This window comes from Neodiprion lecontei, chromosome 2 (assembly GCF_021901455.1).
Source record: "Neodiprion lecontei isolate iyNeoLeco1 chromosome 2, iyNeoLeco1.1, whole genome shotgun sequence".
Taxonomy (NCBI): domain Eukaryota; kingdom Metazoa; phylum Arthropoda; class Insecta; order Hymenoptera; family Diprionidae; genus Neodiprion; species Neodiprion lecontei.
In genome coordinates, this window is record NC_060261.1 from 30,744,800 (window position 1) to 30,763,062 (window position 18,263).

An 18,263-nucleotide genomic window follows, 5' to 3' on the forward strand; every position below is an offset into this window, starting at 1 on the left:
AAAAACGAAAGACTTCTATTCCTCAGTTTTCAGCTGTTCCTCTTTCTATCATAATTTTTCCGCTCTTGGTAATACGATCTTTTCGATGCAATTTCTGAGTTCCTAGGGGTCCAATTAGCCAGAAAGGGGTGATACAAATCGAATCTGAGACATTTTTGGCGAAAATTTTCGCGATTTTGAAAAGTGCTGGAATAAATTCTTTAGTGCACTATATCGATGTAATTTTGCGAGAGAAATCGATTGGGCGCTGTTTAGACCGAACTTATCCTTTCCTTTCCCATGTCCGCGCGCGCTTTTCTACCCCGTCTGATACCCGGAATCTCTACCGCTACCAGCAATCCACGGCAAGTTTAGGCGCGATTGGGTGGATGGTCGTTAATCGTGAAAGATGGCGCTGAGCGTTGGATGAATAGCGATAAATAATCGGGAATTGACGCTCGGAGATTCAGTCTGTTCGAGTCTACGGTAACGATAACATCGCCGCGGATCATCTTAGGTATTTTCATTTTCCCCATCCTCTCAGTTGAGTCACTGTTCTTCTCCTCTCCAATCAAAAACAGCAGGTTCTCACCAGTCGATCGAACCTCCGTAGGTTCACACCTTCAGGCCTCTGAATCTCACGGTAGTTCTCAACATGCGAGACAAAACGATTGATCGTACACTTAGATACACCTCATACACTCTTGGCACGACTTATATTACTGTATAATAAGGGGTTTTTATGCCTCAGCGGCTTTTCCCCTGCGAGCTAATAAATTGCAATAATTTTCTTGGCTCAATCAAGTGTTTTGATTACTTTTTCCGGTCCATATCTCATCCCCCGATCCTCATTTTTTACTGTAGAATCACGGAAGCCTTTTATGCTGGAAAGTTTTCCGACTCTACAGGCGCAGTCCCAATGCGCTGCGATTGTTGTATTAAAAGTTACAGACATAAAACGTCAAACATTTACTCGCTTTTCAGAACAATGGGTAAGGATAATGATCAAGTCTTTTTTATTTGTTGTTCTTCTTGCTTAATCTAGTTTCCAATTTAGCTATGGAAATAATTATCAACTACTTAACTTACTGATTAACAAACTAATTAAGTAACTAACCAACTAATTGACTAACTAACTAAATAACTAACTTACTCTACTCTACATTTTTTCCCTTCAAAAATCGCTGAATCTTAGAAACGCTTTCATGAAAATATTTAAACGCTGTACAACGCAATTTTGCCAGAGAAAGCGTTTGCTTTTAGTCTAACGTAGTTGCGAATAATTTCATCACTTTCTTCCTCTGTTATAATATACTTTACGGCTTTCATGCACAATCCCTTACAACATACACTTGCGAGCCATTTTCGAGCAATCTATTCATTCCGCTATTCATCAAATTTTTTTCGAAATCCTCACAAGTTTTACCCATGAAGCTACGTCATAGAATTTCAGATCTAATCAAAGGTATACAGCTTATTCGTCGACGTATACTTATGCACATATTGTCTTTGAAATTATGTTATCTCGTATAATGTCGGATAGTTTAATTCAATTTAGTACTGAAAGTTTTTTTTTCATTGTTCTTCTACACTCTGCTATTTTGATTTCAGATTCCTCTAACGGTCAAGCAGATACCAATTCAAAAACCCTTCGCGTTCGTGTTTTCTCCTTGCCTAATTTTTTCTCGAACTGTGTTATTTTGTATTATTATATCAACTAATATTTTATCCGAGGCTTGACCGAAGTTGTCTTTTAGCGTTTCACCGCGGACACATGATCACAGACGCTTTCACACAACATTTCGACAAATCAGAACCCTATCCTCAAACGGCAAACTTGTTCAGTACTGTTCATAAAGCAACGAATCAACAGTCCAGTATGATAAAAATTCGTTTACCTAGTCTTATTACAACGCATAGAAATTATGCTTAGATAGTCATCACTGAATTACGATTTCGTCAAGCTTTCGAGAGACAGAATCGTTCGCAGGAGAAATCAGAGACAGAGCGATGATAACATCGAAGGTGGTAAATGACAATAAAAACGATAAATTTCAGTTTACGCAACCATTTTATTATTCGACTTCATCTTAAAAGTCAAAATCACGGATCGAGGCTGGATTCCTCGCCGTTCTTAGCCGTCGGTTACTGATGTTCAGCACTCAGTAGAACACGGGGGCGGCCGCGTAAGCCGAAAGTGCCGGAGCTACAGCGTGGGTGCTGTAAGCCAGGGGTGCAGCCAGGGGCGCGGAGTAGGCGAAGGGGGCGGTGTAAGCGGCGAGAGGAGCGGCGGCCAAGGTGTTGTAGTTCCTGGCGATGACCTGGCTGCTGGCGGCGGTCACATACGGAGCCGGAACTGCGGCTAATGGTGCGGCGACGAGGCCGGGTGCTGGTGCGGGTGCGGCGAGTGCGCTGGCCACGACAGCGAGAAGAATGCACTGGAAGATGAAGAGGAACCAAGTGATTAAACGACATTCAAGTCACGCCGGACTTCAGATTCTACGAATAAATTTGGAAAACTAAGAAGGAACGATCGGATCTCCCGTTCAATGATGCATCGGCCGTACGATCTGGGTTCGAAAGAGATCGCGGAATGAAACGTTTGAAAGTTGCGAGTTAAAAGTTGTTTGACTTGAATTTAAATGAAACGTCGCCTCCTTAAGAATGAGAATTATTATCAAGAAAAAAAAAAGACCCAGTCATTCACATGTTGGTAGAGTTTAAACAATCGCAGAATCCTTGCTAACACCGAAGTGGTATCGATCGGCCAATTATTATCAAATTTTGTTAATTTAAAGTATGACAGAGACATCGATCGCTCGAGAGTTATCGATAACTGAATATCTTTGACAATGAGAAACTCACCAGCTTGAACATGATTGTTTGTTTGGGGTTGGAGCTGGTCTTTGCAAGCAATGAGCTGACTGTGCAAGACTCGGTTTGACGAAAAGCTTTTATAGTGGCTTGTCGGGTGATCCACCCCTCCAAAATCACCGAGTGTTGCTGTACCGGAGCGACACGTCGCGTCCGGCGTTACGGTAATTGTCTTGCGCCACGCCTCTGGTCCGTCAGACACGCGTGCGGCGTGCCGGACGAGACGAGTCCGGCATCCAAATGTCCCTTTATCGCTTTCTACGAGTTGCGTCGGGCGTTTGTATTCTCGGTTGGAGGCTATCCTCCATGTGACACCATAATCTACGACGTAACTTGGCTGAGGTTGCCCCTGTTATGCAAGGGTCAGCTTTCCTAGCCTTATTAGGCGCGTTGCGATTACCTACGCGTGAAGTCGAGCATGCGTGCCTGATTATCGTATTGTCACGCCAGATTTTCAAGGTCACACTTAATCCTCAGCGATATTCATGCGGATCTGACATGTCACTTCTTTTTCGGTGTACCGGTACCGCCTTTTCCGCGTCCAGTTTATACCCACGATCTGCATTGTCGGGTGAAATGTTTTCGCCCAAGGCAAACTGCTGCGGAAATCGGCTGTATTATATTTATCAGTACGCTTACTATACTCATCCTATAACGCTTTTACACCACGAACCTGTTTGCAGCTAATTATTAATTCTCATCTATATCCATTCGATCGTTATACTTATGGCCATCAAAGTGACATTTAAATTTGACAGTTATCACACTGACTAGGAGTGAAAAAAAAAAAAAAAACTACGCTTCTTAATACCAGACGCTCGCAAATATCGTTCATGGTTAACCCGTTCGTTAATACAATGCTCAATACGAAACATTTCAGGATTTCCTGGATTGTGCATCTCGTTAATTCAACATTTTTTTACTCAAGTCTTGTACAAGATTTGCGATTACTGCCAAATACCTCAGTGAATATACTTTCAGTAGCTTACACTGAAATATCGCCACAGTTATTTCTACTTGGACTAGAAGACGGGCTTTTTTATGCAGGTAAATTGCGTACCGACTTGATTCTTAGCAGAATTAAAAAAAAAAACAAAAAACATCATGTTCTTGGCGTTTTTTATTTGAATATATTTTACATATTTGAGTTTGGATCGATGAGTCAAATTGCCCAGGAACGATACTCGGTAAGCGATATAATTAAACGATCTCGAAAGTTGAGTGATGTAAATTTGTTTACAAGATTGTTAGCAAAGGTGAATCTGTAATTTGGCTAGCAGACTGAGTTCGTGGCCAAAAACGGATGACCGAGGTAGGCGGGTGTGATTTATCCTGACAAGACAATCGAGCGTGAGTTCCTGCCGGGTTTGGCATAATGCATATACCTAAGCGCAAGGTGACAAGAACATAAATTAAGCAAGACTTCAGGAGTCGTCGGTTTATCCCTGGATCAGTGCCGGCGAAACTGGATCATTGAAATGCAGGCGTAAAACCACTTGGCGATTGCCGATTCTCCGCTGGTGCCAAGCCACCGATCGGTTACGAACGGGCGCATTGTAACCGTGATTCGGGCATTTCGCAATTAGCATTTGTATTTCTACTGCAATGCTGATACCACACGCCTGCTGATTGCAAGGCCATCAACGCGATCGCAACGTCAAGTCTCGTCGACCCCGAACCGAGGCAAGAGTTAAATACACACCTAAATACGCGTACAGCCGATCGGCGATAGTATAAATATAGAACTCGGTGCACACCGAATTCATCCTCACTTCTCTTCAAGTCGTCAAACCGGCAAGAAAACTCACCAAAAAATCACCATGTTCAAGCTCGCGGTAAGTCGTGCTTGTCAATCTCTCGCTTCTCTCCCTCCTTAGTGCGCAGAAAGTAGAGTAGAGAGAGTAGAGAGAGAGAATAAGTGTCGAGTTGTACACAATAGTAGTATAATTGCTAGATTGAACTACAAGAGCAAACTCTGCGATAGTTACTCAAGCACCCAATGATCGGTATGAATAATATTACGTCAATCACGAGATCCTCTGAATTCCGTATGAGAAGATACTTACTATTGAAATTTGTCGCATTTTCCAGTGTCTCTTCGCCTTCGTGGCCGCCGTGTCAGCTGGACATCTTGCGGTGGCTCCTGTCGTAGCTGCGGCAGTTCCGGCTGCACCTTTCGTAACGGCCCGAAGCAGCCAGAGCATAGCGAGGAATTACAACACCCTGGCTGCCGCCCCCCTGGCCTACACAGCCCCCGCGGCCGTGGCCGCCCCCTTGGCCTACGCCGCCCCCGCAGCAGCTCTTCCTGCCAAGCTCGCCTACGCCGCCCCGGCCTTCGCTGCCCCCCTGACTTACGCCGCCCCTGCAGCCCTGCCAGCTCCTCTGGCTTACAACGCCCCAGTTGCTCACGTGTCGCCGTACGCCGCCGCTGCCCCTCTGATCCTGAAGAAATAGGCTGGAACGTGACGAGGAACGATTGTTTGCTTATTTGATGACGAATAAAGAATTATTGATACTGAAAAAATAATTTAATAGTGTCTGAGTCATTTGCCCTTATTCATTGACGGCGCTGATGCGGGTACCAAGAGTTTTCTGTGAAAGTAACCGCTCTCAACGCCGGCAGGTAGACAACGGAAGCGGCATTTTGTATCGCTCGGTTGTCTGTCTCCTGACGTCAACCGGCATGGTTCGCAGAAATATCCCGATGCATAAATGTAGTCGTTTTGATCCGATCTAAAACCGACGCACGGTCGATTGGTCGGTATGTCATCATGTTGCGACGGGTAGGCACTTAAATCGTGAGGTACATTATAGCTGTCGCTAGGCGAAATACTTTCTTATCGCATTTCCCTCATTTGGATTCTGCATCGACGGTATGGCTGCCCGACATTTTCAAGGCTCCTTCAGTGGCTGCCAACTATTATACAGAAGATCGACTGATACCGGCGTACGTAACCAGTTGACTATGTACACACGTCTTAGTGCTTGGGATTCATTCGCGCGATTCGTAAAAAGAGCGCAATGCCAAAGACTTGGGAATCAAGAAGTAAAATCCCTATTTCTGCATCTGATTTTTATGCAGGAGGATCCCTTAATGCTTTATCTAATGATAAAATCAGCAACCGAAGAGAGAAATACCTAGATTTATTTTTGATGAACCTATCCTTATGTAGTCAGATGCACCAGTAGTGTGTATATCTGTTTGTTTACCATAATAAAGTGTGATTGCAAAGTTGTGAGGTTGACTGAAGAGTATAAAGACAGTTGCCCTGATGGGTTTTGGTGTGACAACCGAGAACCGTCGTGCGCTTACGCCCCCTGAGATGTTCCAACGGTAGAGTTGAGAGCTTATTGCAAAACATCAGAGAGTTACCGATTTCGACATGATGCTGGCTGCATTCACCTTCCGAGTAACACAGTCTTCGCAATGGTAAGTCCAAGACAGTACTTAGCCCGTGTGTACTTAACGACTTCTCGGCGATACAAGGAATTAATAATGAGAATAAATTTCTTCCAAAATTCGTAGCAAAACAGTGATTCAATTAAAGTATAGGTACCCAAGAAAAGAATGTACACATTGATCCCAATTGATAATAGATCATAAATAATAATAGATCAGACGTAATAATGATGCAGAGACCAAAAAATATATATGTATAGGCGGTCCATGTACGATATTGATATACATATATGATCCATTAACGATTGATACGTGATGCATACTATAAATTTTATAACTTTCCAGGAGACAAACTAGATTACCTACAATAATACGTCTATAATATGAAAATAGAAGAATTATTCATTTCTGAATGGGGTTCTATTCGACACGCGCTCGGTGTATTCCATAACATTAATATTCATATTTATTCCAACAACTTTTAGGCATAGAATCGAAACGCTGTTTTAGCTAGTCGCAAGTGAAGTATCGACGTTGGGTAGAGAAGCAGAATTGTTTTTCGAAAAGTGTTCGTATGGAAAAAAATTCAGAGTAACCGTAATACATCACAGATGCGCTAATTTTGATCGAGATGAAATGGATGCTCCGTATGTGAGACAGTATTTAACGCAGTGTCCTAATTTAAAGACCTAAAAAGGTGATTCTCGGGAATTTTTTTTGTTTTTTGATAGGGTGAGAGAACGAAGCTTCTTGATACTTCCAGTGTATTTTAACACACATTTGAAAGGTACGAGCAAAAATTATTATCATCCAAGTGTCACAGAACGGCAGCGTTATTAGCTGAATGAAATTTCTAAAATTTTCTCATAATCTTCTTAGTAAAATGTGTCAATGAAAAATTATATTCATCCTTACACAACATTCTTGATGTGTTCTAATACTAAAAATATTTATTAGTATTCGAGGTATAACCCGAGGTGGTTAGCGGTCGTTGGAGGTGGTTGCGGGTGATCGAGGTGGACGAGGAGGAGGACGGGGAAGACGAAGAGGACAAGGTGGACGAGGAGGACCAGGATTTGTGCACGGTGAGTATAACATTTTTGTAATATTTATTGGCAATTGTGATTATATTTCGTGTAAAATTTTTCAAATTCGTCATGTTTACAGTCAATTATTTCAATTCATTATTCGCGCAAGCACAAATTCAGTAGCTATGAATGCGCTGATAAAATTTATTATATTGATAATTAATTATTAATAATACCAGTCTTTACACAATATTTGTAATGTGTTCTTACACTGAAAATATTTATTACTATGCTAGGTATAACCCGAGGTGGTGATCGGTGGTTGTTGGAGGTGGTTGGCGGTGGTTGAAGATGGTCGGAGGTTATCGAGGAGAAGGACGAGGATTTGTGCTCGGTGAATTTAACATTTTGATAATATTTAATGTCAATTGTAATTACATTTCATCTAAAATTTTTCAAACTTGTCCTGTTTACAATAAATTACTTCGATTCATGTTTCGCGCAAGCACAAATTCAGTAGATATAAATGCGCTGATAGAATTTGTTATATAATTAATTGATTGATTAATTAGGAAAATCCTTACACTATATTTTTGATGTGTTCTTATGCTGAAAATATTGATAACTATTCGAGGTATAACCTGAGGTGGTTATGGGTGGTTGTTGGAGGTGGTTGGCGGAGGTGATAAAAGGTAGTCGCATGGTGAGGTGATCGGGTAATGGCATAGTGGGGTGATAGGGTGAAGTGGTCATTGGATCATGGGGTGATGAGTTTGTAGGATGATGGGGTGATAGGGTGTGGAGTGAGGGGTGGGGGGTGAGACCCTACCCTACCCCACCCTGCCCTGCCCTTAGAGCCAACAAACCAGGACCTGTGTTTTCGATATTTTTCAGCTGGTGCTTTTACCTTCGTAACTTCTTTGCTGTTGATCACACGCTCTTTTCGCTGCGATTTCTGAGTTCCTGAGGGTCCAATTGGTCAAATGAGGGTCATTTAAATCGAATCGGAGACCAAAAGTTTTTTGCTCAAAAAAAAAGTAAGGCTAACCCCTTTGTATTTTTGGCGAAAATTTTCGCGATTTTGAATAGTGCCGCAATAAATTCTTTCTGGCACTATTCCGACGTAATTTTGCGAGAGAAATCGATTGGGCGCAGTCCCAATACGCTGCGATTAACGCATCAAAAGTTAGAGCCGAAAAACGAGAACCTGTGTTTTCGACATTTTTCAGCAGGTGCTTTTTCCTTCGTCATTTCTCTCCTGTTGATCCCACGCTCTTTTCGCTGCGATTTCTGAGTTCCTGAGGGTCCAATTGGTCAGATAAGGGTCATTTAAATCGAATCGGAGACCAAAAGTTTTTTGCTCAAAAAAAAAGTAAGGCTAACCCCTTTGTATTTTTGGCGAAAATTTTCGCGATTTTGAATAGTGCTGCAATAAATTCTTTCTGGCACTATTCCGACGTAATTTTGCGAGAGAAATCGATTGGGCGCAGTCCCAATACGCTGCGATCAACGCATCAAAAGTTAGAGCCGAAAAACGAGAACCTGTGTTTTCGACATTTTTCAGCAGGTGCTTTTTCCTTCGACATTTCTCTCCTGTTGATCCCACGCTCTTTTCGCTGCGATTTCTGAGTTCCTGAGGGTCCAATTGGTCAGATGAGGGTCATTTAAATCGAATCGGAGACCAAAAGTTTTTTGCTCAAAAAAAAAGTAAGGCTAACCCCTTTGTATTTTTGGCGAAAATTTTCGCGATTTTGAATAGTGCTGCAATAAATTCTTTCTGGCACTATTCCGACGTAATTTTGCGAGAGAAATCGATTGGGCGCAGTCCCAATACGCTGCGATCAACGCATCAAAAGTTAGAGCCGAAAAACGAGAACGTGTGTTTTCGACATTTTTCAGCAGGTGCTTTTTCCTTCGTCATTTCTCTCCTGTTGATCCCACGCTCTTTTCGCTGCGATTTCTGAGTTCCTGAGGGTCCAATTGGTCAGATGAGGGTCATTTAAATCGAATCGGAGACCAAAAGTTTTTTGCTCAAAAAAAAAGTAAGGCTAACCCCTTTGTATTTTTGGCGAAAATTTTCGCGATTTTGAATAGTGCTGCAATAAATTCTTTCTGGCACTATTCCGACGTAATTTTGCGAGAGAAATCGATTGGGCGCAGTCCCAATACGCTGCGATCAACGCATCAAAAGTTAGAGCCGAAAAACGAGAACCTGTGTTTTCGACATTTTTCAGCAGGTGCTTTTTCCTTCGTCATTTCTCTCCTGTTGATCCCACGCTCTTTTCGCTGCGATTTCTGAGTTCCTGAGGGTCCAATTGGTCAGATAAGGGTCATTTAAATCGAATCGGAGACCAAAAGTTTTTTGCTCAAAAAAAAAGTAAGGCTAACCCCTTTGTATTTTTGGCGAAAATTTTCGCGATTTTGAATAGTGCTGCAATAAATTCTTTCTGGCACTATTCCGACGTAATTTTGCGAGAGAAATCGATTGGGCGCAGTCCCAATACGCTGCGATCAACGCATCAAAAGTTAGAGCCGAAAAACGAGAACGTGTGTTTTCGACATTTTTCAGCAGGTGCTTTTTCCTTCGTCATTTCTCTCCTGTTGATCCCACGCTCTTTTTGCTGCGATTTCTGAGTTCCTGAGGGTCCAATTGGTCAGATGAGGGTCATTTAAATCGAATCGGAGACCAAAAGTTTTTTGCTCAAAAAAAAAGTAAGGCTAACCCCTTTGTATTTTTGGCGAAAATTTTCGCGATTTTGAATAGTGCTGCAATAAATTCTTTCTGGCACTATTCCGACGTAATTTTGCGAGAGAAATCGATTGGGCGCAGTCCCAATACGCTGCGATCAACGCATCAAAAGTTAGAGCCGAAAAACGAGAACCTGTGTTTTCGACATTTTTCAGCAGGTGCTTTTTCCTTCGTCATTTCTCTCCTGTTGATCCCACGCTCTTTTCGCTGCGATTTCTGAGTTCCTGAGGGTCCAATTGGTCAGATGAGGGTCATTTAAATCGAATCGGAGACCAAAAGTTTTTTGCTCAAAAAAAAAGTAAGGCTAACCCCTTTGTATTTTTGGCGAAAATTTTCGCGATTTTGAATAGTGCTGCAATAAATTCTTTCTGGCACTATTCCGACGTAATTTTGCGAGAGAAATCGATTGGGCGCAGTCCCAATACGCTGCGATCAACGCATCAAAAGTTAGAGCCGAAAAACGAGAACCTGTGTTTTCGACATTTTTCAGCAGGTGCTTTTTCCTTCGTCATTTCTCTCCTGTTGATCCCACGCTCTTTTCGCTGCGATTTCTGAGTTCCTGAGGGTCCAATTGGTCAGATGAGGGTCATTTAAATCGAATCGGAGACCAAAAGTTTTTTGCTCAAAAAAAAAGTAAGGCTAACCCCTTTGTATTTTTGGCGAAAATTTTCGCGATTTTGAATAGTGCTGCAATAAATTCTTTCTGGCACTATTCCGACGTAATTTTGCGAGAGAAATCGATTGGGCGCAGTCCCAATACGCTGCGATCAACGCATCAAAAGTTAGAGCCGAAAAACGAGAACCTGTGTTTTCGACATTTTTCAGCAGGTGCTTTTTCCTTCGTCATTTCTCTCCTGTTGATCCCACGCTCTTTTCGCTGCGATTTCTGAGTTCCTGAGGGTCCAATTGGTCAGATAAGGGTCATTTAAATCGAATCGGAGACCAAAAGTTTTTTGCTCAAAAAAAAAGTAAGGCTAACCCCTTTGTATTTTTGGCGAAAATTTTCGCGATTTTGAATAGTGCTGCAATAAATTCTTTCTGGCACTATTCCGACGTAATTTTGCGAGAGAAATCGATTGGGCGCAGTCCCAATACGCTGCGATCAACGCATCAAAAGTTAGAGCCGAAAAACGAGAACCTGTGTTTTCGACATTTTTCAGCAGGTGCTTTTTCCTTCGTCATTTCTCTCCTGTTGATCCCACGCTCTTTTCGCTGCGATTTCTGAGTTCCTGAGGGTCCAATTGGTCAGATGAGGGTCATTTAAATCGAATCGGAGACCAAAAGTTTTTTGCTCAAAAAAAAAGTAAGGCTAACCCCTTTGTATTTTTGGCGAAAATTTTCGCGATTTTGAATAGTGCTGCAATAAATTCTTTCTGGCACTATTCCGACGTAATTTTGCGAGAGAAATCGATTGGGCGCAGTCCCAATACGCTGCGATCAACGCATCAAAAGTTAGAGCCGAAAAACGAGAACCTGTGTTTTCGACATTTTTCAGCAGGTGCTTTTTCCTTCGTCATTTCTCTCCTGTTGATCCCACGCTCTTTTCGCTGCGATTTCTGAGTTCCTGAGGGTCCAATTGGTCAGATGAGGGTCATTTAAATCGAATCGGAGACCAAAAGTTTTTTGCTCAAAAAAAAAGTAAGGCTAACCCCTTTGTATTTTTGGCGAAAATTTTCGCGATTTTGAATAGTGCTGCAATAAATTCTTTCTGGCACTATTCCGACGTAATTTTGCGAGAGAAATCGATTGGGCGCAGTCCCAATACGCTGCGATCAACGCATCAAAAGTTAGAGCCGAAAAACGAGAACCTGTGTTTTCGACATTTTTCAGCAGGTGCTTTTTCCTTCGTCATTTCTCTCCTGTTGATCCCACGCTCTTTTCGCTGCGATTTCTGAGTTCCTGAGGGTCCAATTGGTCAGATAAGGGTCATTTAAATCGAATCGGAGACCAAAAGTTTTTTGCTCAAAAAAAAAGTAAGGCTAACCCCTTTGTATTTTTGGCGAAAATTTTCGCGATTTTGAATAGTGCTGCAATAAATTCTTTCTGGCACTATTCCGACGTAATTTTGCGAGAGAAATCGATTGGGCGCAGTCCCAATACGCTGCGATCAACGCATCAAAAGTTAGAGCCGAAAAACGAGAACCTGTGTTTTCGACATTTTTCAGCAGGTGCTTTTTCCTTCGACATTTCTCTCCTGTTGATCCCACGCTCTTTTCGCTGCGATTTCTGAGTTCCTGAGGGTCCAATTGGTCAGATGAGGGTCATTTAAATCGAATCGGAGACCAAAAGTTTTTTGCTCAAAAAAAAAGTAAGGCTAACCCCTTTGTATTTTTGGCGAAAATTTTCGCGATTTTGAATAGTGCTGCAATAAATTCTTTCTGGCACTATTCCGACGTAATTTTGCGAGAGAAATCGATTGGGCGCAGTCCCAATACGCTGCGATCAACGCATCAAAAGTTAGAGCCGAAAAACGAGAACGTGTGTTTTCGACATTTTTCAGCAGGTGCTTTTTCCTTCGTCATTTCTCTCCTGTTGATCCCACGCTCTTTTCGCTGCGATTTCTGAGTTCCTGAGGGTCCAATTGGTCAGATGAGGGTCATTTAAATCGAATCGGAGACCAAAAGTTTTTTGCTCAAAAAAAAAGTAAGGCTAACCCCTTTGTATTTTTGGCGAAAATTTTCGCGATTTTGAATAGTGCTGCAATAAATTCTTTCTGGCACTATTCCGACGTAATTTTGCGAGAGAAATCGATTGGGCGCAGTCCCAATACGCTGCGATCAACGCATCAAAAGTTAGAGCCGAAAAACGAGAACCTGTGTTTTCGACATTTTTCAGCAGGTGCTTTTTCCTTCGTCATTTCTCTCCTGTTGATCCCACGCTCTTTTCGCTGCGATTTCTGAGTTCCTGAGGGTCCAATTGGTCAGATAAGGGTCATTTAAATCGAATCGGAGACCAAAAGTTTTTTGCTCAAAAAAAAAGTAAGGCTAACCCCTTTGTATTTTTGGCGAAAATTTTCGCGATTTTGAATAGTGCTGCAATAAATTCTTTCTGGCACTATTCCGACGTAATTTTGCGAGAGAAATCGATTGGGCGCAGTCCCAATACGCTGCGATCAACGCATCAAAAGTTAGAGCCGAAAAACGAGAACGTGTGTTTTCGACATTTTTCAGCAGGTGCTTTTTCCTTCGTCATTTCTCTCCTGTTGATCCCACGCTCTTTTTGCTGCGATTTCTGAGTTCCTGAGGGTCCAATTGGTCAGATGAGGGTCATTTAAATCGAATCGGAGACCAAAAGTTTTTTGCTCAAAAAAAAAGTAAGGCTAACCCCTTTGTATTTTTGGCGAAAATTTTCGCGATTTTGAATAGTGCTGCAATAAATTCTTTCTGGCACTATTCCGACGTAATTTTGCGAGAGAAATCGATTGGGCGCAGTCCCAATACGCTGCGATCAACGCATCAAAAGTTAGAGCCGAAAAACGAGAACCTGTGTTTTCGACATTTTTCAGCAGGTGCTTTTTCCTTCGTCATTTCTCTCCTGTTGATCCCACGCTCTTTTCGCTGCGATTTCTGAGTTCCTGAGGGTCCAATTGGTCAGATGAGGGTCATTTAAATCGAATCGGAGACCAAAAGTTTTTTGCTCAAAAAAAAAGTAAGGCTAACCCCTTTGTATTTTTGGCGAAAATTTTCGCGATTTTGAATAGTGCTGCAATAAATTCTTTCTGGCACTATTCCGACGTAATTTTGCGAGAGAAATCGATTGGGCGCAGTCCCAATACGCTGCGATCAACGCATCAAAAGTTAGAGCCGAAAAACGAGAACCTGTGTTTTCGACATTTTTCAGCAGGTGCTTTTTCCTTCGTCATTTCTCTCCTGTTGATCCCACGCTCTTTTCGCTGCGATTTCTGAGTTCCTGAGGGTCCAATTGGTCAGATGAGGGTCATTTAAATCGAATCGGAGACCAAAAGTTTTTTGCTCAAAAAAAAAGTAAGGCTAACCCCTTTGTATTTTTGGCGAAAATTTTCGCGATTTTGAATAGTGCTGCAATAAATTCTTTCTGGCACTATTCCGACGTAATTTTGCGAGAGAAATCGATTGGGCGCAGTCCCAATACGCTGCGATCAACGCATCAAAAGTTAGAGCCGAAAAACGAGAACCTGTGTTTTCGACATTTTTCAGCAGGTGCTTTTTCCTTCGTCATTTCTCTCCTGTTGATCCCACGCTCTTTTCGCTGCGATTTCTGAGTTCCTGAGGGTCCAATTGGTCAGATAAGGGTCATTTAAATCGAATCGGAGACCAAAAGTTTTTTGCTCAAAAAAAAAGTAAGGCTAACCCCTTTGTATTTTTGGCGAAAATTTTCGCGATTTTGAATAGTGCTGCAATAAATTCTTTCTGGCACTATTCCGACGTAATTTTGCGAGAGAAATCGATTGGGCGCAGTCCCAATACGCTGCGATCAACGCATCAAAAGTTAGAGCCGAAAAACGAGAACCTGTGTTTTCGACATTTTTCAGCAGGTGCTTTTTCCTTCGTCATTTCTCTCCTGTTGATCCCACGCTCTTTTCGCTGCGATTTCTGAGTTCCTGAGGGTCCAATTGGTCAGATAAGGGTCATTTAAATCGAATCGGAGACCAAAAGTTTTTTGCTCAAAAAAAAAGTAAGGCTAACCCCTTTGTATTTTTGGCGAAAATTTTCGCGATTTTGAATAGTGCTGCAATAAATTCTTTCTGGCACTATTCCGACGTAATTTTGCGAGAGAAATCGATTGGGCGCAGTCCCAATACGCTGCGATCAACGCATCAAAAGTTAGAGCCGAAAAACGAGAACGTGTGTTTTCGACATTTTTCAGCAGGTGCTTTTTCCTTCGTCATTTCTCTCCTGTTGATCCCACGCTCTTTTCGCTGCGATTTCTGAGTTCCTGAGGGTCCAATTGGTCAGATGAGGGTCATTTAAATCGAATCGGAGACCAAAAGTTTTTTGCTCAAAAAAAAAGTAAGGCTAACCCCTTTGTATTTTTGGCGAAAATTTTCGCGATTTTGAATAGTGCCGCAATAAATTCTTTCTGGCACTATTCCGACGTAATTTTGCGAGAGAAATCGATTGGGCGCAGTCCCAATACGCTGCGATCAACGCATCAAAAGTTAGAGCCGAAAAACGAGAACGTGTGTTTTCGACATTTTTCAGCAGGTGCTTTTTCCTTCGTCATTTCTCTCCTGTTGATCCCACGCTCTTTTCGCTGCGATTTCTGAGTTCCTGAGGGTCCAATTGGTCAGATGAGGGTCATTTAAATCGAATCGGAGACCAAAAGTTTTTTGCTCAAAAAAAAAGTAAGGCTGACCCCTTTGTATTTTTGGCGAAAATTTTCGCGATTTTGAATAGTGCCGCAATAAATTCTTTCTGGCACTATTCCGACGTAATTTTGCGAGAGAAATCGATTGGGCGCAGTCCCAATACGCTGCGATCAACGCATCAAAAGTTAGAGCCGAAAAACGAGAACGTGTGTTTTCGACATTTTTCAGCAGGTGCTTTTTCCTTCGTCATTTCTCTCCTGTTGATCCCACGCTCTTTTCGCTGCGATTTCTGAGTTCCTGAGGGTCCAATTGGTCAGATGAGGGTCATTTAAATCGAATCGGAGACCAAAAGTTTTTTGCTCAAAAAAAAAGTAAGGCTAACCCCTTTGTATTTTTGGCGAAAATTTTCGCGATTTTGAATAGTGCTGCAATATATTCTTTCTGGCACTATTCCGACGTAATTTTGCGAGAGAAATCGATTGGGCGCAGTCCCAATACGCTGCGATCAACGCATCAAAAGTTAGAGCCGAAAAACGAGAACCTGTGTTTTCGACATTTTTCAGCAGGTGCTTTTTCCTTCGTCATTTCTCTCCTGTTGATCCCACGCTCTTTTCGCTGCGATTTCTGAGTTCCTGAGGGTCCAATTGGTCAGATAAGGGTCATTTAAATCGAATCGGAGACCAAAAGTTTTTTGCTCAAAAAAAAAGTAAGGCTAACCCCTTTGTATTTTTGGCGAAAATTTTCGCGATTTTGAATAGTGCTGCAATAAATTCTTTCTGGCACTATTCCGACGTAATTTTGCGAGAGAAATCGATTGGGCGCAGTCCCAATACGCTGCGATCAACGCATCAAAAGTTAGAGCCGAAAAACGAGAACGTGTGTTTTCGACATTTTTCAGCAGGTGCTTTTTCCTTCGTCATTTCTCTCCTGTTGATCCCACGCTCTTTTCGCTGCGATTTCTGAGTTCCTGAGGGTCCAATTGGTCAGATGAGGGTCATTTAAATCGAATCGGAGACCAAAAGTTTTTTGCTCAAAAAAAAAGTAAGGCTAACCCCTTTGTATTTTTGGCGAAAATTTTCGCGATTTTGAATAGTGCTGCAATAAATTCTTTCTGGCACTATTCCGACGTAATTTTGCGAGAGAAATCGATTGGGCGCAGTCCCAATACGCTGCGATCAACGCATCAAAAGTTAGAGCCGAAAAACGAGAACCTGTGTTTTCGACATTTTTCAGCAGGTGCTTTTTCCTTCGTCATTTCTCTCCTGTTGATCCCACGCTCTTTTCGCTGCGATTTCTGAGTTCCTGAGGGTCCAATTGGTCAGATGAGGGTCATTTAAATCGAATCGGAGACCAAAAGTTTTTTGCTCAAAAAAAAAGTAAGGCTAACCCCTTTGTATTTTTGGCGAAAATTTTCGCGATTTTGAATAGTGCTGCAATAAATTCTTTCTGGCACTATTCCGACGTAATTTTGCGAGAGAAATCGATTGGGCGCAGTCCCAATACGCTGCGATCAACGCATCAAAAGTTAGAGCCGAAAAACGAGAACCTGTGTTTTCGACATTTTTCAGCAGGTGCTTTTTCCTTCGTCATTTCTCTCCTGTTGATCCCACGCTCTTTTCGCTGCGATTTCTGAGTTCCTGAGGGTCCAATTGGTCAGATAAGGGTCATTTAAATCGAATCGGAGACCAAAAGTTTTTTGCTCAAAAAAAAAGTAAGGCTAACCCCTTTGTATTTTTGGCGAAAATTTTCGCGATTTTGAATAGTGCTGCAATAAATTCTTTCTGGCACTATTCCGACGTAATTTTGCGAGAGAAATCGATTGGGCGCAGTCCCAATACGCTGCGATCAACGCATCAAAAGTTAGAGCCGAAAAACGAGAACGTGTGTTTTCGACATTTTTCAGCAGGTGCTTTTTCCTTCGTCATTTCTCTCCTGTTGATCCCACGCTCTTTTCGCTGCGATTTCTGAGTTCCTGAGGGTCCAATTGGTCAGATGAGGGTCATTTAAATCGAATCGGAGACCAAAAGTTTTTTGCTCAAAAAAAAAGTAAGGCTAACCCCTTTGTATTTTTGGCGAAAATTTTCGCGATTTTGAATAGTGCTGCAATAAATTCTTTCTGGCACTATTCCGACGTAATTTTGCGAGAGAAATCGATTGGGCGCAGTCCCAATACGCTGCGATCAACGCATCAAAAGTTAGAGCCGAAAAACGAGAACCTGTGTTTTCGACATTTTTCAGCAGGTGCTTTTTCCTTCGTCATTTCTCTCCTGTTGATCCCACGCTCTTTTCGCTGCGAATTCTGAGTTCCTGAGGGTCCAATTGGTCAGATGAGGGTCATTTAAATCGAATCGGAGACCAAAAGTTTTTTGCTCAAAAAAAAAGTAAGGCTAACCCCTTTGTATTTTTGGCGAAAATTTTCGCGATTTTGAATAGTGCTGCAATAAATTCTTTCTGGCACTATTCCGACGTAATTTTGCGAGAGAAATCGATTGGGCGCAGTCCCAATACGCTGCGATCAACGCATCAAAAGTTAGAGCCGAAAAACGAGAACCTGTGTTTTCGACATTTTTCAGCAGGTGCTTTTTCCTTCGTCATTTCTCTCCTGTTGATCCCACGCTCTTTTCGCTGCGATTTCTGAGTTCCTGAGGGTCCAATTGGTCAGATAAGGGTCATTTCAATCGAATCGGAGACCAAAAGTTTTTTGCTCAAAAAAAAAGTAAGGCTAACCCCTTTGTATTTTTGGCGAAAATTTTCGCGATTTTGAATAGTGCTGCAATAAATTCTTTCTGGCACTATTCCGACGTAATTTTGCGAGAGAAATCGATTGGGCGCAGTCCCAATACGCTGCGATCAACGCATCAAAAGTTAGAGCCGAAAAACGAGAACGTGTGTTTTCGACATTTTTCAGCAGGTGCTTTTTCCTTCGTCATTTCTCTCCTGTTGATC

At 42.2% G+C, this 18,263-nt stretch overlaps 2 protein-coding genes across 2 annotated transcripts; one reads left to right on the forward strand and one right to left on the reverse strand.

Moving 5' to 3' along the window:
- Positions 1 to 2,031: 2,031 nt before the first annotated feature.
- Positions 2,032 to 2,930, reverse strand: LOC107217802 (neuropeptide-like 3). The gene is made up of 2 exons (XM_015655470.2): positions 2,845 to 2,930; positions 2,032 to 2,417 (listed from the first exon to the last, which is right to left on the reverse strand). The coding sequence occupies exons 1-2, from the start codon at positions 2,854 to 2,856 to the stop codon at positions 2,142 to 2,144; spliced, it is 288 nt and encodes a 95-aa protein (XP_015510956.2). The 5' UTR covers positions 2,857 to 2,930; the 3' UTR covers positions 2,032 to 2,141.
- Positions 2,931 to 4,361: 1,431 nt separating this feature from the next.
- On the forward strand, positions 4,362 to 5,380 carry LOC107217801 (cuticle protein 38). The gene is made up of 2 exons (XM_015655469.2): positions 4,362 to 4,688; positions 4,945 to 5,380. The coding sequence occupies exons 1-2, from the start codon at positions 4,674 to 4,676 to the stop codon at positions 5,305 to 5,307; spliced, it is 378 nt and encodes a 125-aa protein (XP_015510955.2). The 5' UTR covers positions 4,362 to 4,673; the 3' UTR covers positions 5,308 to 5,380.
- The last annotated feature ends 12,883 nt before the right edge of the window (positions 5,381 to 18,263 follow it).